At 55.4% G+C, this 17539-nt stretch overlaps 1 protein-coding gene across 1 annotated transcript; it reads left to right on the forward strand.

Annotated features, from left to right (window-relative positions):
• Positions 1-396: 396 nt before the first annotated feature.
• Positions 397-9418, forward strand: LOC141252521 (epoxide hydrolase 1-like). Its single transcript, XM_073670522.1, has 7 exons — positions 397-589; positions 4187-4414; positions 4503-4632; positions 4866-5080; positions 5466-5574; positions 6051-6176; positions 9087-9418. Exons 1-7 carry the CDS (start codon positions 397-399, stop codon positions 9286-9288), a joined length of 1203 nt encoding a protein of 400 aa, XP_073526623.1. The 3' UTR covers positions 9289-9418.
• Positions 9419-17539: the final 8121 nt, after the last annotated feature.

The raw sequence follows: 17539 nt of genomic DNA on the forward strand, positions 1-17539 counted from the left end.
CCTATATACAGGCACAGTGAGTATCTGTACCTCTATATACAGCACAGTGAGTATCTGTAGCTCTATATACAGCACAGTGAGTATCTGTAGTCCTATATACAGGCACAGTGAGTATCTGTAGCTCTATATACAGGCCACTGACTGATTACAAGATTGTAGACACCGGTGATGATAATTAGTGGACACAGCTTGATTTATCTTGTCCCTTTTGTCACATTATTTTCAGGGGTCCCATCATTTCTGTCCAGGCCGATTTCATGAGTTCCTTTTTTAAAAAATTCTGTGAAAGCAGAAAAGCAATGTCTGACTTTCATTTGTATATAGGGATCTGTAGAGATCAAATGCATGAATAAAAGACAAGAATCTTCATTCTGTATGACCCATGATCTCACTGGGATGTCTCTCCAGGATCTTCACAGACGATTGGACGGCACCCGCTTCTTTACTCCTCTAGAAGACTCCAGATTCTACTATGGGTTCAATCCCTCACTTCTCAGGACGGTGATCTCTTATTGGAGGAATAAATATGACTGGAGCAAGCAAATGGAGATCCTCAATAAATACCCACACTACAAGACGACCATAGAAGGTAGAGGAGATGTCAAATGGTGGGATCTCAGGCAGGGACCTCAGGTTAGACTCTCAGGGTGGCATCTCAGGGTGGAACTTCAGGGTGAGACTTCAGGGTGAGACTTCAGGGTGAGACTTCAGGGTGAGACTTCAGGGTGGGATCTCAGGGTGGTATCTCAGGGTAGAACCTCAGGGTGGTACTTCACGGTGGGACTTCATAGTGGAGTCTACGGCTGGGACCTCAGAATGAGATCTCAGACTGGGATCTCAGAGCGAGACCTCTGGATGGGACCTCCGAATGAGACTTCAGAATAGGATCTCAGGACGGGACCTCAGGATGAAACCTCAGTTTGTGATCTCAGAATGAAACCTCAGAGTGGGATCTAAGGGTGGATCCTCAGGCTAGGAACTCAGGGTGGAACCACAGGACAGGATAAGACTGCAGGGTGGGACCTCAGTCTGGGATCTCAGAATGAAATCTCAGTCTGGGATCTCAGGATAAAAGAGTGGGACCTAACTTAGGGTGGGACCTCACGGTGGGACCTTAGGCTAGGGCCACAGACTGCGACCTGCCGGTGGAATCTCAGGGTGGGACCTTAAGGTGGGACACCAGGGTGAGATCTCAGGATAAAAGTTCAGTCTGGGATCACAGTATAAAATTTCAGAGTGGGATCTAAGGGTGGGAGCTCAGGTTGGGACCTCATTCTGGGATCTCTGTATGAAACCTCAGGCTGAGACCTCAGGGTGGGATCTCAGGATGAGACCACAGAGTGGAATCTCAGGGTGGGCCCTCAGTCTGAGATTTCAGGATGAGACCACAGGATGGGATCTCAGGATGAAACCTCAGTCTGTGATCTTAGAATGAAAGCTCAGAGTGGGATCTCAGGCTGGGATCATAAAATGGTGTCAGGCTGGGACCTCAGGGTAGGATCTCAGGATGAGTCCACAGGGTTGAACCTCATTCTCGGATCTCAGTATGAAACCTTCGGGTGGAATCTAAGGGTGGGATCGCAATGTGGTACCTCAGGCTGGGACCTTAGGGTGGGACCTCAATGTGGTACCTCTGGTTGGGACTTTAGAGTTTGACCTCAGGGTGAGATCTCATGATGAGACCACAGGGTGGAATCTCAGGTTGAGACCTCTGGGAGGAATCTTAGGATGGAACCTCAGGCTGGTATCTGAGGATAAGACTGCAGGGTGGGACCTCAGTCTGGGATCTCAGAATGAAATCTCAGTCTGGGATCTCAGGATAAAAGAGTGGGACCTAACTTAGGGTGGGACCTCACGGTGGGACCTTAGGCTAGGGCCACAGACTGCGACCTGCCGGTGGAATCTCAGGGTGGGACCTTAAGGTGGGACACCAGGGTGAGATCTCAGGATGGGATCTCAGGATAAAAGTTCAGTCTGGGATCACAGAATAAAACTTCAGAGTGGGATCTAAGGGTGGGACCTCAGGTTGGGACCTCATTCTGGGATCTCTGTATGAAACCTCAGGCTGAGACCTCAGGGTGGGATCTCAGGATGAGACCACAGAGTGGAATCTCAGGGTGGGCCCTCAGTCTGAGATTTCAGGATGAGACCACAGGATGGGATCTCAGGATGAAACCTCAGTCTGTGATCTTAGAATGAAAGCTCAGAGTGGGATCTCAGGCTGGGATCATAAAATGGTGTCAGGCTGGGACCTCAGGGTAGGATCTCAGGATGAGTCCACAGGGTTGAACCTCATTCTCGGATCTCAGTATGAAACCTTCGGGTGGAATCTAAGGGTGGGATCGCAATGTGGTACCTCAGGCTGGGACCTTAGGGTGGGACCTCAATGTGGTACCTCTGGTTGGGACTTTAGAGTTTGACCTCAGGGTGAGATCTCATGATGAGACCACAGGGTGGAATCTCAGGTTGAGACCTCTGGGAGGAATCTTAGGATGGAACCTCAGGCTGGTATCTGAGGATAAGACTGTAGGGTGGGACCTCAGTCTAAGATCTCAGGATGAAACCTCACTCTGGGATCTCAGGATAAAACCTCACTCTGGGATTTCAGGATGAAACCTCACTCTGGGACCTCAGGATGAAACCTCAGTTTGTGATCTCAGGATGAAACCTCAGAGTGGGATCTAAGGGTGGAACCTTAGGCTAGGAACTCAGGGTGGAACCACAGGACAGGATAAGACTGCAGGGTGGGACCTCAGTCTGGGATCTCAGAATGAAATCTCAGTCTGGGATCTCAGGATAAAAGAGTGGGACCTAACTTAGGGTGGGACCTCACGGTGGTACCTCAGGATAGGGCCAGAGACTGCGACCTGCCGATGGAATCTCAGGGTGGGACCTTAAGGTGGGACACCAGGGTGAGATCTCAGGATAAAAGTTCAGTCTGGGATCACAGTATAAAATTTCAGAGTGGGATCTAAGGGTGGGAGCTCAGGTTGGGACCTCATTCTGGGATCTCTGTATGAAACCTCAGGCTGAGACCTCAGGGTGGGATCTCAGGATGAGACCACAGAGTGGAATCTCAGGGTGGACCCTCAGGCTGGTATCTGAGGATAAGACTGTAGGGTGGGACCTCAGTCTAAGATCTCAGGATGAAACTTCACTCTGGGATCTCAGGATGAAACCTCACTCTGGGATCTCAGGATGAAGCCTCAGTCTAGGATTTTAGGATGAAACCACAGTCTGGGATCTCAGGATGAATCTTCAGTCTGGGATCTCAGGATTAACCCTTAGTCTTGGATCTCAGGATTAAGCATCAGTCTGGAATCTCAAGATAAAAGCTCACTCTTTGTTCTCAGGGTGAAACCTCATATTGGGACCTCAGGGTGTTATCTCAGAGTGACACCAAATACTGGGACCTCAGGGTGGGACACCAAGGTGGGATCTCAGCTTAGGACCTCAAGTCGGGACCCCCGGAAAAAACAACAGGGTGGGACCTGAGGATGAAACCACAGAGTGGGATATCAGGGTGGGACCTCAGGCTGGTACTACAGGATGGGATCTCAGGGTGGGATCTCATTCTCGGATCTCAGGATTAAACCTCAGGGTGGGATCTCAATTTGGTACCTCAGGGAAGGACCACAGGCTGGAATCTCAGGATTAGACCACAGCATGGGTGGAATTTCAGGGTGGGCCCTCAGTCTGGAATCTCAGTCAGGGATTTCAAGGTGGGATCTCTGGATGAGACTACAGGGTAGAATCTCAGGGTGAGATCTCAGGATGGGATCTCAGGATAAAAGCTCTGTATGGGATTACAGTATGAAACCTCAGAATGGGTTCTAAGGGTGGGACCTCAGAGTGGTACCTCAGGCAGGGACCACAGGATGGGGCCACAGACTGAGATCTCAGGGTGGTATCTCAGGATGAGACCTCAAGGTGAGATCTAAGGCCACGGCCCCACTATCAGTATTTGGTAAGTATTCGGTCAGTATTTTTTCTCAGGAGTGGGAGCCAAAACCAGGTGAGGAACAATCCGAGAAAAGGTATAATAGAAACAAGTCACCAATTCTGCATTTATCACCCACAATACTGACCGAATACTGATCGAATACTGATAGTGGGGCCGTAGCCTAAGGGTGAGGCTTCAGCGATGTACATACATTCCCGGCGTCACATGCTCCTTATCCCGTAGGTCTGGACATACATTTCATCCATGTAAAGCCATCACATCTGAGCCCCGGACAGAAGGTCCATCCTCTCCTCATGGTCCATGGCTGGCCGGGCTCCTTCTACGAATTCTACCACATTCTCCCAATGTTGACGGATCCTGGGAATCACGGTCTAGATCCAAACATTGCCTTTGAGGTCATCTGTCCATCCATCCCGGGATACGGCTTCTCTGAGGCCCCATCTAAGCAAGGTGAGAAGAAGACCTCAAGGCTGAAGTCCCAACCATCTGAGAACATAAATACAGCTGGAAATATTAACCCCGTCTCCTTCTCGTCTAGGATTCAGCGCCTTTGCCGCTGCCCGAATCTTCTACAAGTTGATGCTGAGACTTGGGTTCAGTGAGTTTTACCTCCAGGGTGGAGACTGGGGCAGTAGAATCACCACCCTCCTATCTCAGATGAAGCCACAGTAAGTGTCTGGTGGGAGGAGGATGCCCTCACACGTTATACGAGTCTGCCATATTGGGGGTTATACTCCATCAATGGTCACTGGTGGACACAGACAGAAAAAGGCCACTATGCAAGAACAGTATATTGGCCCGTTGTGGAAATGGGCCCCCATTCTTCCTGGACCCCTGTGCGACCAACCAGGTTGCTTCAATGATATATCCACCCCTGGTCCATGTCTTCCTCCTCTCGCAGGTCAGTAAAAGGTCTTCACCTAAACTTTGTGATACTTCCGAGCGGAGGAGTCGGGAGGCTGAGATCTCTGCTAATTGGTCGATATCTGCCATGGCTGGTGGGGCTGACGAGAGAAGATGTCAGGCGCCTGTATCCGTACATGGAGAAGAACGTGTTCAGGATCATGCGGGAGACGGGATACTTGCACATCCAGGCCACCAAACCGGACACCGTAGGTGAGGAGCAGCCGGTGTGGTCATTAATAGTCATGGTGGTGCGGTCAGACGTAGGTCCACCTAGGAGCTCCGTACCCCCAGCGCTGCGCTGATTATAGGCGGCTGATCGCTCAGCTCCTCCCCCGTGCATCCTCTCTGCTCTGTGTAATCAGTTCCCGTCGGGATTTGGAAAGTTCTGGCGGCTTTCAGAATTTTCGTGTTTTTTCCATTGAGTGCAGAGATTGTGAGCAGTTACCGACAATGTGAAGATACGGGGAGAAGCGGCGCCTGATAAGCGGCATCACATTCAGCATCACACCGTTCACTGTCTATCCATACACAACTGATTCATGGGAAACAGAGACCCCCAATGTCATCAACCTCTGACACCCCTCCTCTCTCCTAGGCTCTGCTCTGAATGACTCCCCCGCTGGACTCGCTGCCTACATCCTAGAGAAGTTCTCAACATGGACGGACTACTCCTTTAGGGACCTGGAGGACGGCGGACTGGACAAGTGAGACATAATAGATTAATCATAACAGCTGAACACTGACCGCAGCTCTGGAGGTGACTAGAGGATAAGACACGATGTAACAGCAGAATAGTGACTGCAGCTCTGGAGGTGACCGAAGGATAAGACACGATGTAACAGTAGAATAGTGAGTGCAGCTCTGGAGGTGACTGGAGGGTAAGACATGATGTAACAGCAGAACAGTGACTGCAGCTGTGGAGGTGACTGGAGGATAAGACATGATGTAACAGCAGCATAGTGAGTGCAGCTCTGGAGGTGACTGGAGGATAAGACATGATGTAACAGCAGAATAGTGACTGCAGCTCTGGAGGTGACTGGAGGATAAGACATGATGTAACAGCAGAATAGTGACTGCAGCTCTGGAGGTGACTGGAGGATAAGACATGATGTAACACTGGTAGATACATTATATTCGACCATGGTGGTTGTTGCTGTTTAATCCACATTCCTTCTCTCAGGAAATTCTCCCTGGATGATCTTCTCACTAACGTCATGATCTACTGGATTACTGGATCCATTACGTCCTCCATGAGGTTCTATAAGGAGAATTTCTCCAGAGACTATAACCGCACCCCGGACACCAAGTAAGGCCAGCGAGGGGCAGTGTGGGATGTTTGGGGGATGATAGGTGCTGGGACTGGCACTGCCCTGATCAGTAGTGATGATGTCTCTGCAGCTCATTGTGAACCCCACTATGGGAAGTCACCCTCCGCTGCAGGGCCGGGTGGGCTGTACATCTGTGGGGTCTGGGGTACTGTCACCCTCCCGGGAGGGCTGTACATCTGTGGGGTCTGGGGCACGGTCATCCTCCCGGGAGGGCTGTACATCTGTGGGGTCTGGGGCACCGTCACCCCCTCGGGAGGGCTGTACATCTGTGGGGTCTGGGGCACCGTCACCCCCCGGGTGGGCTGTACACCTGTGGGGTCTGGGGCACCGTCACCCCCCCCGGGAGGGCTGTACACCTGTGGGGTCTGGGGCACCGTCACCCCCCGGGAGGGCTGTACACCTGTGGGGTCTTGGGCACCATCACCCCCCGGCAGGGCTGTACACCTGTGGGGTCTGGGGCACCGTCACCGCCCGAGAGGGCAGTACACCTGTGGGGTCTGGGGCACCGTCACCCCCCGGGAGGGCTGTACACCTGTGGGGTCTGGGGCACCGTCTCCGCCCGGGAGGGCAGTACACCTGTGGGGTCTGGGGCACCATCACCCCCGGGAGGGCTGTACACCTGTGGGGTCTGGGGCACCATCACCCCCGGGAGGGCTGTACACCTGTGGGGTCTGGGGCACCGTCTCCGCCCGGGAGGGCTGTACACCTGTGGGGTCTGGGGCACCGTCTCCCCCCGGGAGGGCTGTACACCTGTGGGGTCTGGGGCACCATCACCCCCGGGAGGGCTGTACACCTGTGGGGTCTGGGGCACCGTCTCCGCCCGGGAGGGCTGTACACCTGTGGGGTCTGGGGCACCGTCTCCCCCCGGGAGGGCTGTACACCTGTGGGGTCTTGGGCACCGTCTCCCCCCGGGAGGGCTGTACACCTGTGGGGTCTTGGGCACCGTCACCCCCCGGGAGGGCTGTACACCTGTGGGGTCTGGGGCACCGTCTCCCCCCGGGAGGGCAGTACACCTGTTGGGGTCTGGGGCACCATCACCCCCGGGAGGGCTGTACACCTGTGGGGTCTGGGGCACCGTCTCCCCCCGGGAAGGCTGTACACCTGTGGGGTCTGGGGCACCGTCACCCCCCGGGAGGGCTGTACACCTGTGGGGTCTGGGGCACAGCTTTAGGACTCGTCCCGCATCGTGTATAGCAGGTCGCCATTAGTCAGGATCTCGGCTGCTGTCAGTCGATGGACACATTCTGCTTCTGTCCAGAGTCAGACACTTTTACAGCTCAGTGTTCGTTACAGTTGTTTCCAGTCCAGACCGTCCTCTAATCTAATGCTGCTGATGTGATCAGCTCACAGAGATTGTCTGCACAGATGCACTGCACCAAACCCTCAGCTGTGAGAGCTGTACAGGTCAGAGCAGGCGTTGTCACCGTTCTTTGGCAGCAGAGATCTTTCCATCGGTGCAGAGTTGCAGTGACTTCGGCCCCTTACTGACCCCAGTGTGGGGGGCACGGATACTATTGGGGGCAGGGTGGTCGGTGCCATAGGGGGGATACTATGTACCCTTCCTGTAAGTGCTGTGGGGGTACAGGAGGGGCCGCACTATAGGGGGCGCTGATACTATTGGGGGCAGGGTGGTCGGTACCCTGGGGGGGATACTATGTACCCTTCCTGTAAGTGCTGTGGGGGTACAGGAGGAGCCGCACTATAGGGGGCGCTGATACTATTGGGGGCAGGGTGGTCAGTACCCTGGGGGGGATACTATGTACCCTTCCTCTAAGTGCTGTGAGGGTACAGGAGGGGCTGCACTATAGGGGGCGCTTATACTATTGGGGGCAGGGTGGTCGGCACCCTGGGGGGGATACTATGTACCCTTCCTGTAAGTGCTGTGAGGGTACAGGAGGGGCCGCACTATAGGGGGCGCTGATACTATTGGGGGCAGGGTGGTCGGTATCCTGGGGGGGGATACTATGTACCCTTCCTATAAGTGCTGCGGAGGTACAGGAGGGGCCGCACTGTGGGGGGCATGGATACTATTGGGGGCAGGGTGGTCGGTACCATGGGGGGATAATATGTACCCTTCCTGTAAGTGCTGTGGGGGTACAGGAGGCACTGATACTATTGGGGGCACTGATACTATTGGGGGCAGGGTGGTCGGTACCCTGGGGGGGATACTATGTACCCTTCCTGTAAGTGCTGTGAGGGTACAGGAGAGGCCGCACTATAGGGGGCACTGATACTATTGGGGGCAGGGTGGTCGGTACCCTGGCGTGGATACTATGTACCCTTCCTGTAAGTGCTGTGGGGGTATGGGAGGGGCTGTACTGTGGGGGGCGCCGATACTATTGGGGGCAGGGTGGTCGGTGCCATAGGGGGGATACTATGTACCCTTCCTGTAAGTGCTGTGAGGGTACAGGAGGGGCTGCACTATAGGGGGCGCTGATATTATTGCGGGCAGGGTGGTCAGTACCCTGGGGGGGATACTATGTTCCCTTCCTATAAGTGCTGCGGGGGTACAGGAGGGCCGCACTGTGGGGGGCACGGATACTATTGGGGGCAGGGTGGTCGGTACCCTGGGGGGATAATATGTACCCTTCCTGTAAGTGCTGTGGGGGTACAGGAGGGGCCGCACTATGGGGGGCGCTGATATTATTGGGGGCAGGGTGGTCGGTATCCTGGGGGGGATACTATGTACCCTTCCTATAAGTGCTGTGGGGGTACAGGAGAGGCCGCACTATGGGGGGCGCTGATATTATTGGGGGCAGGGTGGTCGGTATCCTGGGGGGGATAATATGTACCCTTCCTGTAAGTGCTGTGGGGGTACGGGAGGGGCCGCACTGTGGGGGGGGGGGGGGGCACGGTGACCCTGTATGATGGGCTGACTCCTCTTTCAGGATCGGGGTGTATGTGCCCACCGGCATCGCAGCCTTCCCCTGTGAGATGGCACACGCGCCCCGGGTGTGGGCCAAGCAGAAGTTCCGCCACATCGTGTCCTACACCTACATGCCGCGCGGGGGGCACTTTCCTGCCTTCGAGGAGCCAGAACTTCTCGCTCGTGACGTCCAGAACTTCGTTTCCAAAGTGGAGAAGATGTAAAAGAGGAAAGAGATGGCTCCAATGCCCCCACGTTACACAGGGTGCAGACCCCCGATGACGATCACAGGCCGCTCTGGGACCCTCTGCCGGGCGGAGCAATGAGGAATAAAATGCCATCTGGTTTGTTCCACAGGGGTCTATGGTGTCATGTCGGCCGTCATGTGGACGTTCCTGCTCCTTCGTTATAGGGCGCAGTCTGCAGGTCTATGGGACCGTCCTGAGTCCTGACAGATCAGTCACAGCTGATTTCCGGGGGCAGCATCTTCCTCCTGTGCCAGAAAAGCAGAGAAGTGACTGTTATCGGCTGGTGGGTGACCGGGTGACCACAACGCTCCGCTGGCAGTACAGCTCTGGAGCATAAACTGCTCCTCTGACAGGTGAAATCCTGCAGACAGCTGACACTGTGCTGACTCTGCTGTAGTGTCCAGAGCGTCATTGTTGCTCCATGGATGTGGTGGCTCAACTGCTCCTCCTGGCAGGTGTAATAATATCATCCTCTGTATGTGCTACAGTAACACCTCCAGGAAGAGCCCGGCCACCAGGTATCGCTGCATGGTGAGACTGGGGTAACACCTTCAGGAGGAGCATGGCCACCAGGTATCGCTGCATGGTGAGACTGGGGTAACACCTTCAGGAGGAGCATGGCCACCAGGTATCTCTGCATGGGGAGGCTGGGGTAACACCTCAAGGAGGACCATGGCCACCAGGTATCTCTGCATGGTGAGGCTGGGGTAACATCTCCAGAAGGAGCACGGCCGCCAGGTATCACTACATGGTGAGGCTGGGGTAACACCTCCAGGAGGAGCATGGCCACCAGGTATCTCTGCATGGTGAGGCTGGGGTAACATCTCCAGAAGGAGCACGGCCGCCAGGTATCACTACATGGTGAGGCTGGGGTAACACCTCCAGGAGGAGCATGGCCACCAGGTATCTCTGCATAGTGAGGCTGGGTAACACCTCCAGGAGGAGCATGGCCGCCAGGTATCTCTGCATGGTGAGGCTGGGGTAACACCTCCAGGAGGAGCACGACCACCAGGTATCTCTGCAATGTGAGGCTGGGGTAACACCTCCAGGAGAAGCACGGCTGCCAGGTATTGCTGCATGGTGAGGCTGGGATAACACATCCAGGAGCATGGCCACCAGGTATCTCTGCATGGTGAGGCTGGGGTAACACCTCCAGGAGGAGCATGGCCACCAGGTATCATTACATGGTGAGGCTGGGGTAACACCTCCAGGAGGAGCATGGCCACCAGGTATCATTACATGGTGAGGCTAGGATAACACCTCCAGGAGAAGCACGACCACCAGGTATCTCTGCATGGTGAGGCTGGGGTAACACATCCAGGAGGAGCACGACCACCAGGTATCATTACATGGTGAGGCTGGGGTAACACCTCCAGGAGGAGCATGGCCGCCAGGTATCACTGCATGGTGAGGCTGGGGTAACACCTCCAGGAGGAGCATGGCCACCAGGTATCTCTGCATGGTGAGGCTGGGGTAACACCTCCAGGAGGAGCATGGCCACCAGGTATCATTACATGGTGAGGCTGGGGTAACACCTCCAGGAGGAGCATGGCCACCAGGTATCATTACATGGTGAGGCTAGGATAACACCTCCAGGAGAAGCACGACCACCAGGTATCTCTGCATGGTGAGGCTGGGGTAACACCTCCAGGAGGAGCACGACCACCAGGTATCTCTGCATGGTGAGGCTGGGGTAACACCTCAAGGAGGAGCATGGCCACCAGGTATCTCTGCATGATGAGGCTGGGGTAACACCTCCAGGAGGAGCACGACCACCAGGTATCATTACATGATGAGGCTGGGGTAACACCTCCAGGAGGAGCACGGCCGCCAGGTATCGCTGCATGGTGAGGCTGGGGTAACACCTCCAGGAGGAGCACGACCACCAGGTATCATTACATGGTGAGGCTGGGGTAACACCTCCAGGAGGAGCATGGCCACCAGGTATCTCTGCATGGTGAGGCTGGGGTAACACCTCCAGGAGGAGCACGACCACCAGGTATCATTACATGATGAGGCTGGGGTAACACCTCCAGGAGGAGCACGGCCGCCAGGTATCGCTGCATGGTGAGGCTGGGGTAACACCTCCAGGAGGAGCACGACCACCAGGTATCATTACATGGTGAGGCTGGGGTAACACCTCCAGGAGGAGCATGGCCACCAGGTATCTCTGCATGGTGAGGCTGGGGTAACACCTCCAGGAGGAGCATGGCCACCAGGTATCTCTGCATGGTGAGGCTGGGGTAACACCTCCAGGAGGAGCACGACCACCAGGTATCTCTGCATGGTGAGGCTGGGGTAACACCTCCAGGAGGAGCATGGCCACCAGGTATCTCTGCATGGTGAGGCTGGGGTAACACCTCCAGGAGGAGCACGACCACCAGGTATCTCTGCAATGTGAGGCTGGGGTAACACCTCCAGGAGGAGCACGACCACCAGGTATCGCTGCATGGTGAGGCTGGGATAACACATCCAGGAGCATGGCCACCAGGTATCTCTGCATGGTGAGGCTGGGGTAACACCTCCAGGAGGAGCATGGCCACCAGGTATCATTACATGGTGAGGCTGGGGTAACACCTCCAGGAGGAGCATGGCCACCAGGTATCATTACATGGTGAGGCTAGGGGTAACACCTCCAGGAGGAGCATGGCCACCAGGTATCTCTGCATGGTGAGGCTGGGATAACACCTCCAGGAGGAGCATGGCCACCATGTATCTCTGCATGGTGAGGCTGGGGTAACATCTCCAGAAGGAGCACGGCCGCCAGGTATCACTACATGGTGAGGCTGGGGTAACACCTCCAGGAGGAGCATGGCCACCAGGTATCTCTGCATGGTGAGGCTGGGGTAACACCTCCAGGAGGAGCACGACCACCAGGTATCTCTGCATGGTGAGGCTGGGGTAACACCTCCAGGAGGAGCATGGCCACCAGGTATCTCTGCATGGTGAGGCTGGGGTAACACCTCCAGGAGAAGCACGACCACCAGGTATCTCTGCATGGTGAGGCTGGGGTAACACCTCCAGGAGGAGCATGGCCACCAGGTATCTCTGCATGGTGAGGCTGGGATAACACCTCCAGGAGGAGCATGGCCACCATGTATCTCTGCATGGTGAGGCTGGGGTAACATCTCCAGAAGGAGCACGGCCGCCAGGTATCACTACATGGTGAGGCTGGGGTAACACCTCCAGGAGGAGCATGGCCACCAGGTATCTCTGCATGGTGAGGCTGGGGTAACACCTCCAGGAGGAGCACGACCACCAGGTATCTCTGCATGGTGAGGCTGGGGTAACACCTCCAGGAGGAGCATGGCCACCAGGTATCTCTGCATGATGAGGCTGGGGTAACACCTCCAGGAGGAGCATGACCACCAGGTATCATTACATGGTGAGGCTGGGGTAACACCTCCAGGAGGAGCACGACCACCAGGTATCATTACATGGTGAGGCTGGGGTAACACCTCCAGGAGAAGCACGACCACCAGGTATCTCTGCATGGTGAGGCTGGGGTAACACCTCCAGGGGAAGCACGACCACCAGGTATCTCTGCATGGTGAGGCTGGGGTAACACCTCCAGGAGGAGCATGGCCACCAGGTATCTCTGCATGGTGAGGCTGGGGTAACATCTCCAGAAGGAGCATGGCCACCAGGTATCTCTGCATGGTGAGGCTGGGATAACACCTCCAGGAGAAGCATGGCTGCCAGGTATCGCTGCATGGTGAGGCTGGGTAACACCTCCAGGAAGAGCATGGCTGCCAGGTATCTCTGCATGGTGAGGCTGGGGTAACACCTCCAGGAGGAGCACGACCACCAGGTATCTCTGCAATGTGAGGCTAGGATAACACCTCCAGGAGGAGCACGACCACCAGGTATCTCTGCAATGTGAGGCTAGGATAACACCTCCAGGAGGAGCACGGCCGCCAGGTATCACTGCATGGTGAGGCTGGGGTAACACCTCCAGGAGGAGCACGGCCGCCAGGTATCTCTGCAATGTGAGGCTAGGATAACACCTCCAGGAGGAGCATGGCCACCAGGTATCGCTGAATGGTGGGGCTGGGGTAACACCTCCAGGAGGAGCATGGCCACCAGGTATCATTACATGGTGAGGCTGGGGTAACACCTCCAGGAGGAGCATGGCCGCCAGGTATCTCTGCATGATGAGGCTGGGGTAACACCTCCAGGAGGAGCACGACCACCAGGTATCATTACATGGTGAGGCTGGGGTAACACCTCCAGGAGGAGCACGACCACCAGGTATCTCTGCATGGTGAGGCTGGGGTAACACCTCCAGGAGGAGCACGATCACCAGGTATCTCTGCATGGTGAGGCTGGGGTAACACCTCCAGGAGAAGCACGACCACCAGGTATCTCTGCATGGTGAGGCTGGGGTAACACCTCCAGGAGGAGCATGGCCACCAGGTATCTCTGCATGGTGAGGCTGGGGTAACATCTCCAGAAGGAGCATGGCCACCAGGTATCTCTGCATGGTGAGGCTGGGGTAACACCTCCAGGAGGAGCACGACCACCAGGTATCATTACATGGTGAGGCTGGGGTAACACCTCCAGGAGGAGCATGGCCACCAGGTATCTCTGCATGGTGAGGCTGGGGTAACACCTCCAGGAGAAGCAAGACCACCAGGTATCTCTGCATGGTGAGGCTGGGGTAACACCTCCAGGAGGAGCATGGCCACCAGGTATCTCTGCATGGTGAGGCTGGGGTAACACCTCCAGGAGGAGCATGGCCACCATGTATCTCTGCATGGTGAGGCTGGGGTAACATCTCCAGAAGGAGCACGGACGCCAGGTATCACTACATGGTGAGGCTGGGGTAACACCTCCAGGAGGAGCATGGCCACCAGGTATCTCTGCATGGTGAGGCTGGGGTAACACCTCCAGGAGGAGAATGGCCGCCAGGTATCGCTGAATGGTGGGGCTGGGGTAACACCTCCAGGAGGAGCATGGCCACCAGGTATCATTACATGGTGAGGCTGGGGTAACACCTCCAGGAGGAGCATGGCCACCAGGTATCATTACATGGTGAGGCTAGGATAACACCTCCAGGAGAAGCACGACCACCAGGTATCTCTGCATGGTGAGGCTGGGGTAACACCTCCAGGAGGAGCACGACCACCAGGTATCTCTGCATGGTGAGGCTGGGGTAACACCTCCAGGAGGAGCACGACCACCAGGTATCTCTGCATGATGAGGCTGGGGTAACACCTCCAGGAGGAGCACGACCACCAGGTATCATTACATGATGAGGCTGGGGTAACACCTCCAGGAGGAGCACGGCCGCCAGGTATCGCTGCATGGTGAGGCTGGGGTAACACCTCCAGGAGGAGCACGACCACCAGGTATCATTACATGGTGAGGCTGGGGTAACACCTCCAGGAGGAGCATGGCCACCAGGTATCTCTGCATGGTGAGGCTGGGGTAACACCTCCAGGAGGAGCACGACCACCAGGTATCATTACATGATGAGGCTGGGGTAACACCTCCAGGAGGAGCACGGCCGCCAGGTATCGCTGCATGGTGAGGCTGGGGTAACACCTCCAGGAGGAGCACGACCACCAGGTATCATTACATGGTGAGGCTGGGGTAACACCTCCAGGAGGAGCATGGCCACCAGGTATCTCTGCATGGTGAGGCTGGGGTAACACCTCCAGGAGGAGCATGGCCACCAGGTATCTCTGCATGGTGAGGCTGGGGTAACACCTCCAGGAGGAGCACGACCACCAGGTATCTCTGCATGGTGAGGCTGGGGTAACACCTCCAGGAGGAGCATGGCCACCAGGTATCTCTGCATGGTGAGGCTGGGGTAACACCTCCAGGAGGAGCACGACCACCAGGTATCTCTGCAATGTGAGGCTGGGGTAACACCTCCAGGAGGAGCACGACCACCAGGTATCGCTGCATGGTGAGGCTGGGATAACACATCCAGGAGCATGGCCACCAGGTATCTCTGCATGGTGAGGCTGGGGTAACACCTCCAGGAGGAGCATGGCCACCAGGTATCATTACATGGTGAGGCTGGGGTAACACCTCCAGGAGGAGCATGGCCACCAGGTATCATTACATGGTGAGGCTAGGATAACACCTCCAGGAGAAGCACGACCACCAGGTATCTCTGCATGGTGAGGCTGGGGTAACACATCCAGGAGGAGCACGACCACCAGGTATCATTACATGGTGAGGCTGGGGTAACACCTCCAGGAGAAGCACGACCACCAGGTATCTCTGCATGGTGAGGCTGGGGTAACACCTCCAGGAGGAGCATGGCCGCCAGGTATCACTGCATGGTGAGGCTGGGGTAACACCTCCAGGAGAAGCACGACCACCAGGTATCTCTGCATGGTGAGGCTGGGGTAACACCTCCAGGAGGAGCACGACCACCAGGTATCACTGCATGGTGAGGCTGGGGTAACACCTCCAGGAGGAGCACGGCCGCCCGTATGGAGTCTAATTATGACAAATTAGGAATATGTAACACTAGGATCACAGGCAGAATAAAGCCCAAGAAACAATAGAGTATTTTTATCCTAAAATAACCGTTATTAATAATAATAAACATGTAGAAATTAGTATAAACAGAAAATCAGAGTGCAACTAAAAAGCCCGGTGTTTGCAAACATAATCGATTGGTAGTTTATTACCTGGGTATCCTCCGAGGGAGTCGCCAGTTCAGAATCACCTAAGTGAAATACATTCATAGGATATGGAAAGAATTATAGCAATGTTGGCACTGGTAACGTTTAATAATAATTTAGCGTGATCCATCAAACCCAACATCTCTATATATCAAGCAGCACATGACTCTTGCAACTATAAACCAAATAGATGAAAAAAAAACTGCTGTGTCAATAATCCCCACTAGGTGGTGCCATAGTGTTATCCTATCTATATATATAATTGTCTTATCCCGTCTGTCTGTCTGTCTGTCTGTCCAGGAAATCCCGCGTCACTCATTGGTCCGGCAGCGGCCAATCAGCGCCGCGGGATTTCTGAAAAAAGATGGCGGCCGTTAGCGGCTCATCTGCGGGACGGAGCTCAGCGGCGATGCAGCCGGGAGACGAGCACCGCGAGGCGCTCATCTCCCGGCCGGTATCAGCGGAAGGACCGCCGGCGTCGCTGACTTCCATGCGGAAGGGAGGACCAGGGAGCGGAGCTGCGGGTCGAGATACTTCTCCTGCGAGCGCCCGCTCATGTCCCGGGTTCTCACAGCAGAAGTAGCCGCACAGGCAGCACCGCTCCCCGGTCCTCACCAAGACGATTCGATGATTGGTCGCGGTCTTCGGACCCGACCAATCACTGATCTTAGCGCAAAACCTAAACATCGCTGTGCTGATTGGTCGCCGACGCTGCCCGCGACCAATCACGGATTTGGGCGCCACATTTAAATATCGGCCGCGAACAATCAGCACAGCGGTGTTTAAATGTGGAGCCAAGATCGGTGATTGGCCGCGGCCGATATTTAAATTTGGCGCCCAAATCGGTGATTGGTCGCGGGCAGCGCCAGCGACCAATCAGCGATTTTTAACACAAATGTCCGGACCTTTGTAACACCATGCGGATACTGTGGGGACATCAGCGGCTAGGGTGTGAAGGGAGGACCAGGGAGCGGCGCTGCGGGTCGGGATACTTCTGCTGCGAGCAGTCGCTCATGTCCCGGCTTCTCGCAGCGGAAGTATCCGCACAGGCAGCGCCGCTCCCCGGTCCTCACTAATACGATTCCGCTCCCCGCTCCTCACCAATACAATTCGCTGATTGGTCGCGCTCTCCGCACGCGACCAATCAGTGATCTTGGCGCTAAAGTTAAACACCGCAATGCTGATTGGTCGCGGCCGCTGCCTGCGACCAATCACCGATTTGGGCGCCACATTTAAATAGCGGCCGCGACCAATCACCGATTTTGCTTGCCGCCACATTTAAACACTGCTGTGCTAATTGGTCGAGGACGCCAGCCACGACCAATCAGCGAGCTTGGCGCCAAATTTAAACAACGCTCTGCTGAATAGTCGCGGACACCAGACGCATCCAATCAGCAATTTTGGCGCCAAATTTAAACACCGCTCTGCATCGCTCTGCTGATTGGTCGCGGTCGCCGGCCGCGACCAATCAGCAGTATTGTCGCCAAATTTAAACACCTCTTTGCTGATTGGTCGCGGTCGCGACTAATCAGCGATTTTGGTGCCAAATTTAAACACGCTCTCCAGTCCTCACTAACACGGTT

This window comes from Phyllobates terribilis, unplaced genomic scaffold (genome assembly GCF_046119375.1).
Source record: "Phyllobates terribilis strain yellow unplaced genomic scaffold, ASM4611937v1 Scaffold_9109__1_contigs__length_22034, whole genome shotgun sequence".
NCBI classification, from domain to species: domain Eukaryota; kingdom Metazoa; phylum Chordata; class Amphibia; order Anura; family Dendrobatidae; genus Phyllobates; species Phyllobates terribilis.

Coding starts and splice junctions, on each gene's coding strand:
- LOC141252521 (XM_073670522.1), top strand. CDS start 397: ATGTCTCTCCAGGATCTTCACAGACGATTGGACGGCACCCGCTTCTTT. Junction 590..4,186: donor CTACAAGACGACCATAGAAG/GTAGAGGAGATG, acceptor CTTATCCCGTAG/GTCTGGACATACATTTCATC. Junction 6,177..9,086: donor AACCGCACCCCGGACACCAA/GTAAGGCCAGCG, acceptor CTCCTCTTTCAG/GATCGGGGTGTATGTGCCCA.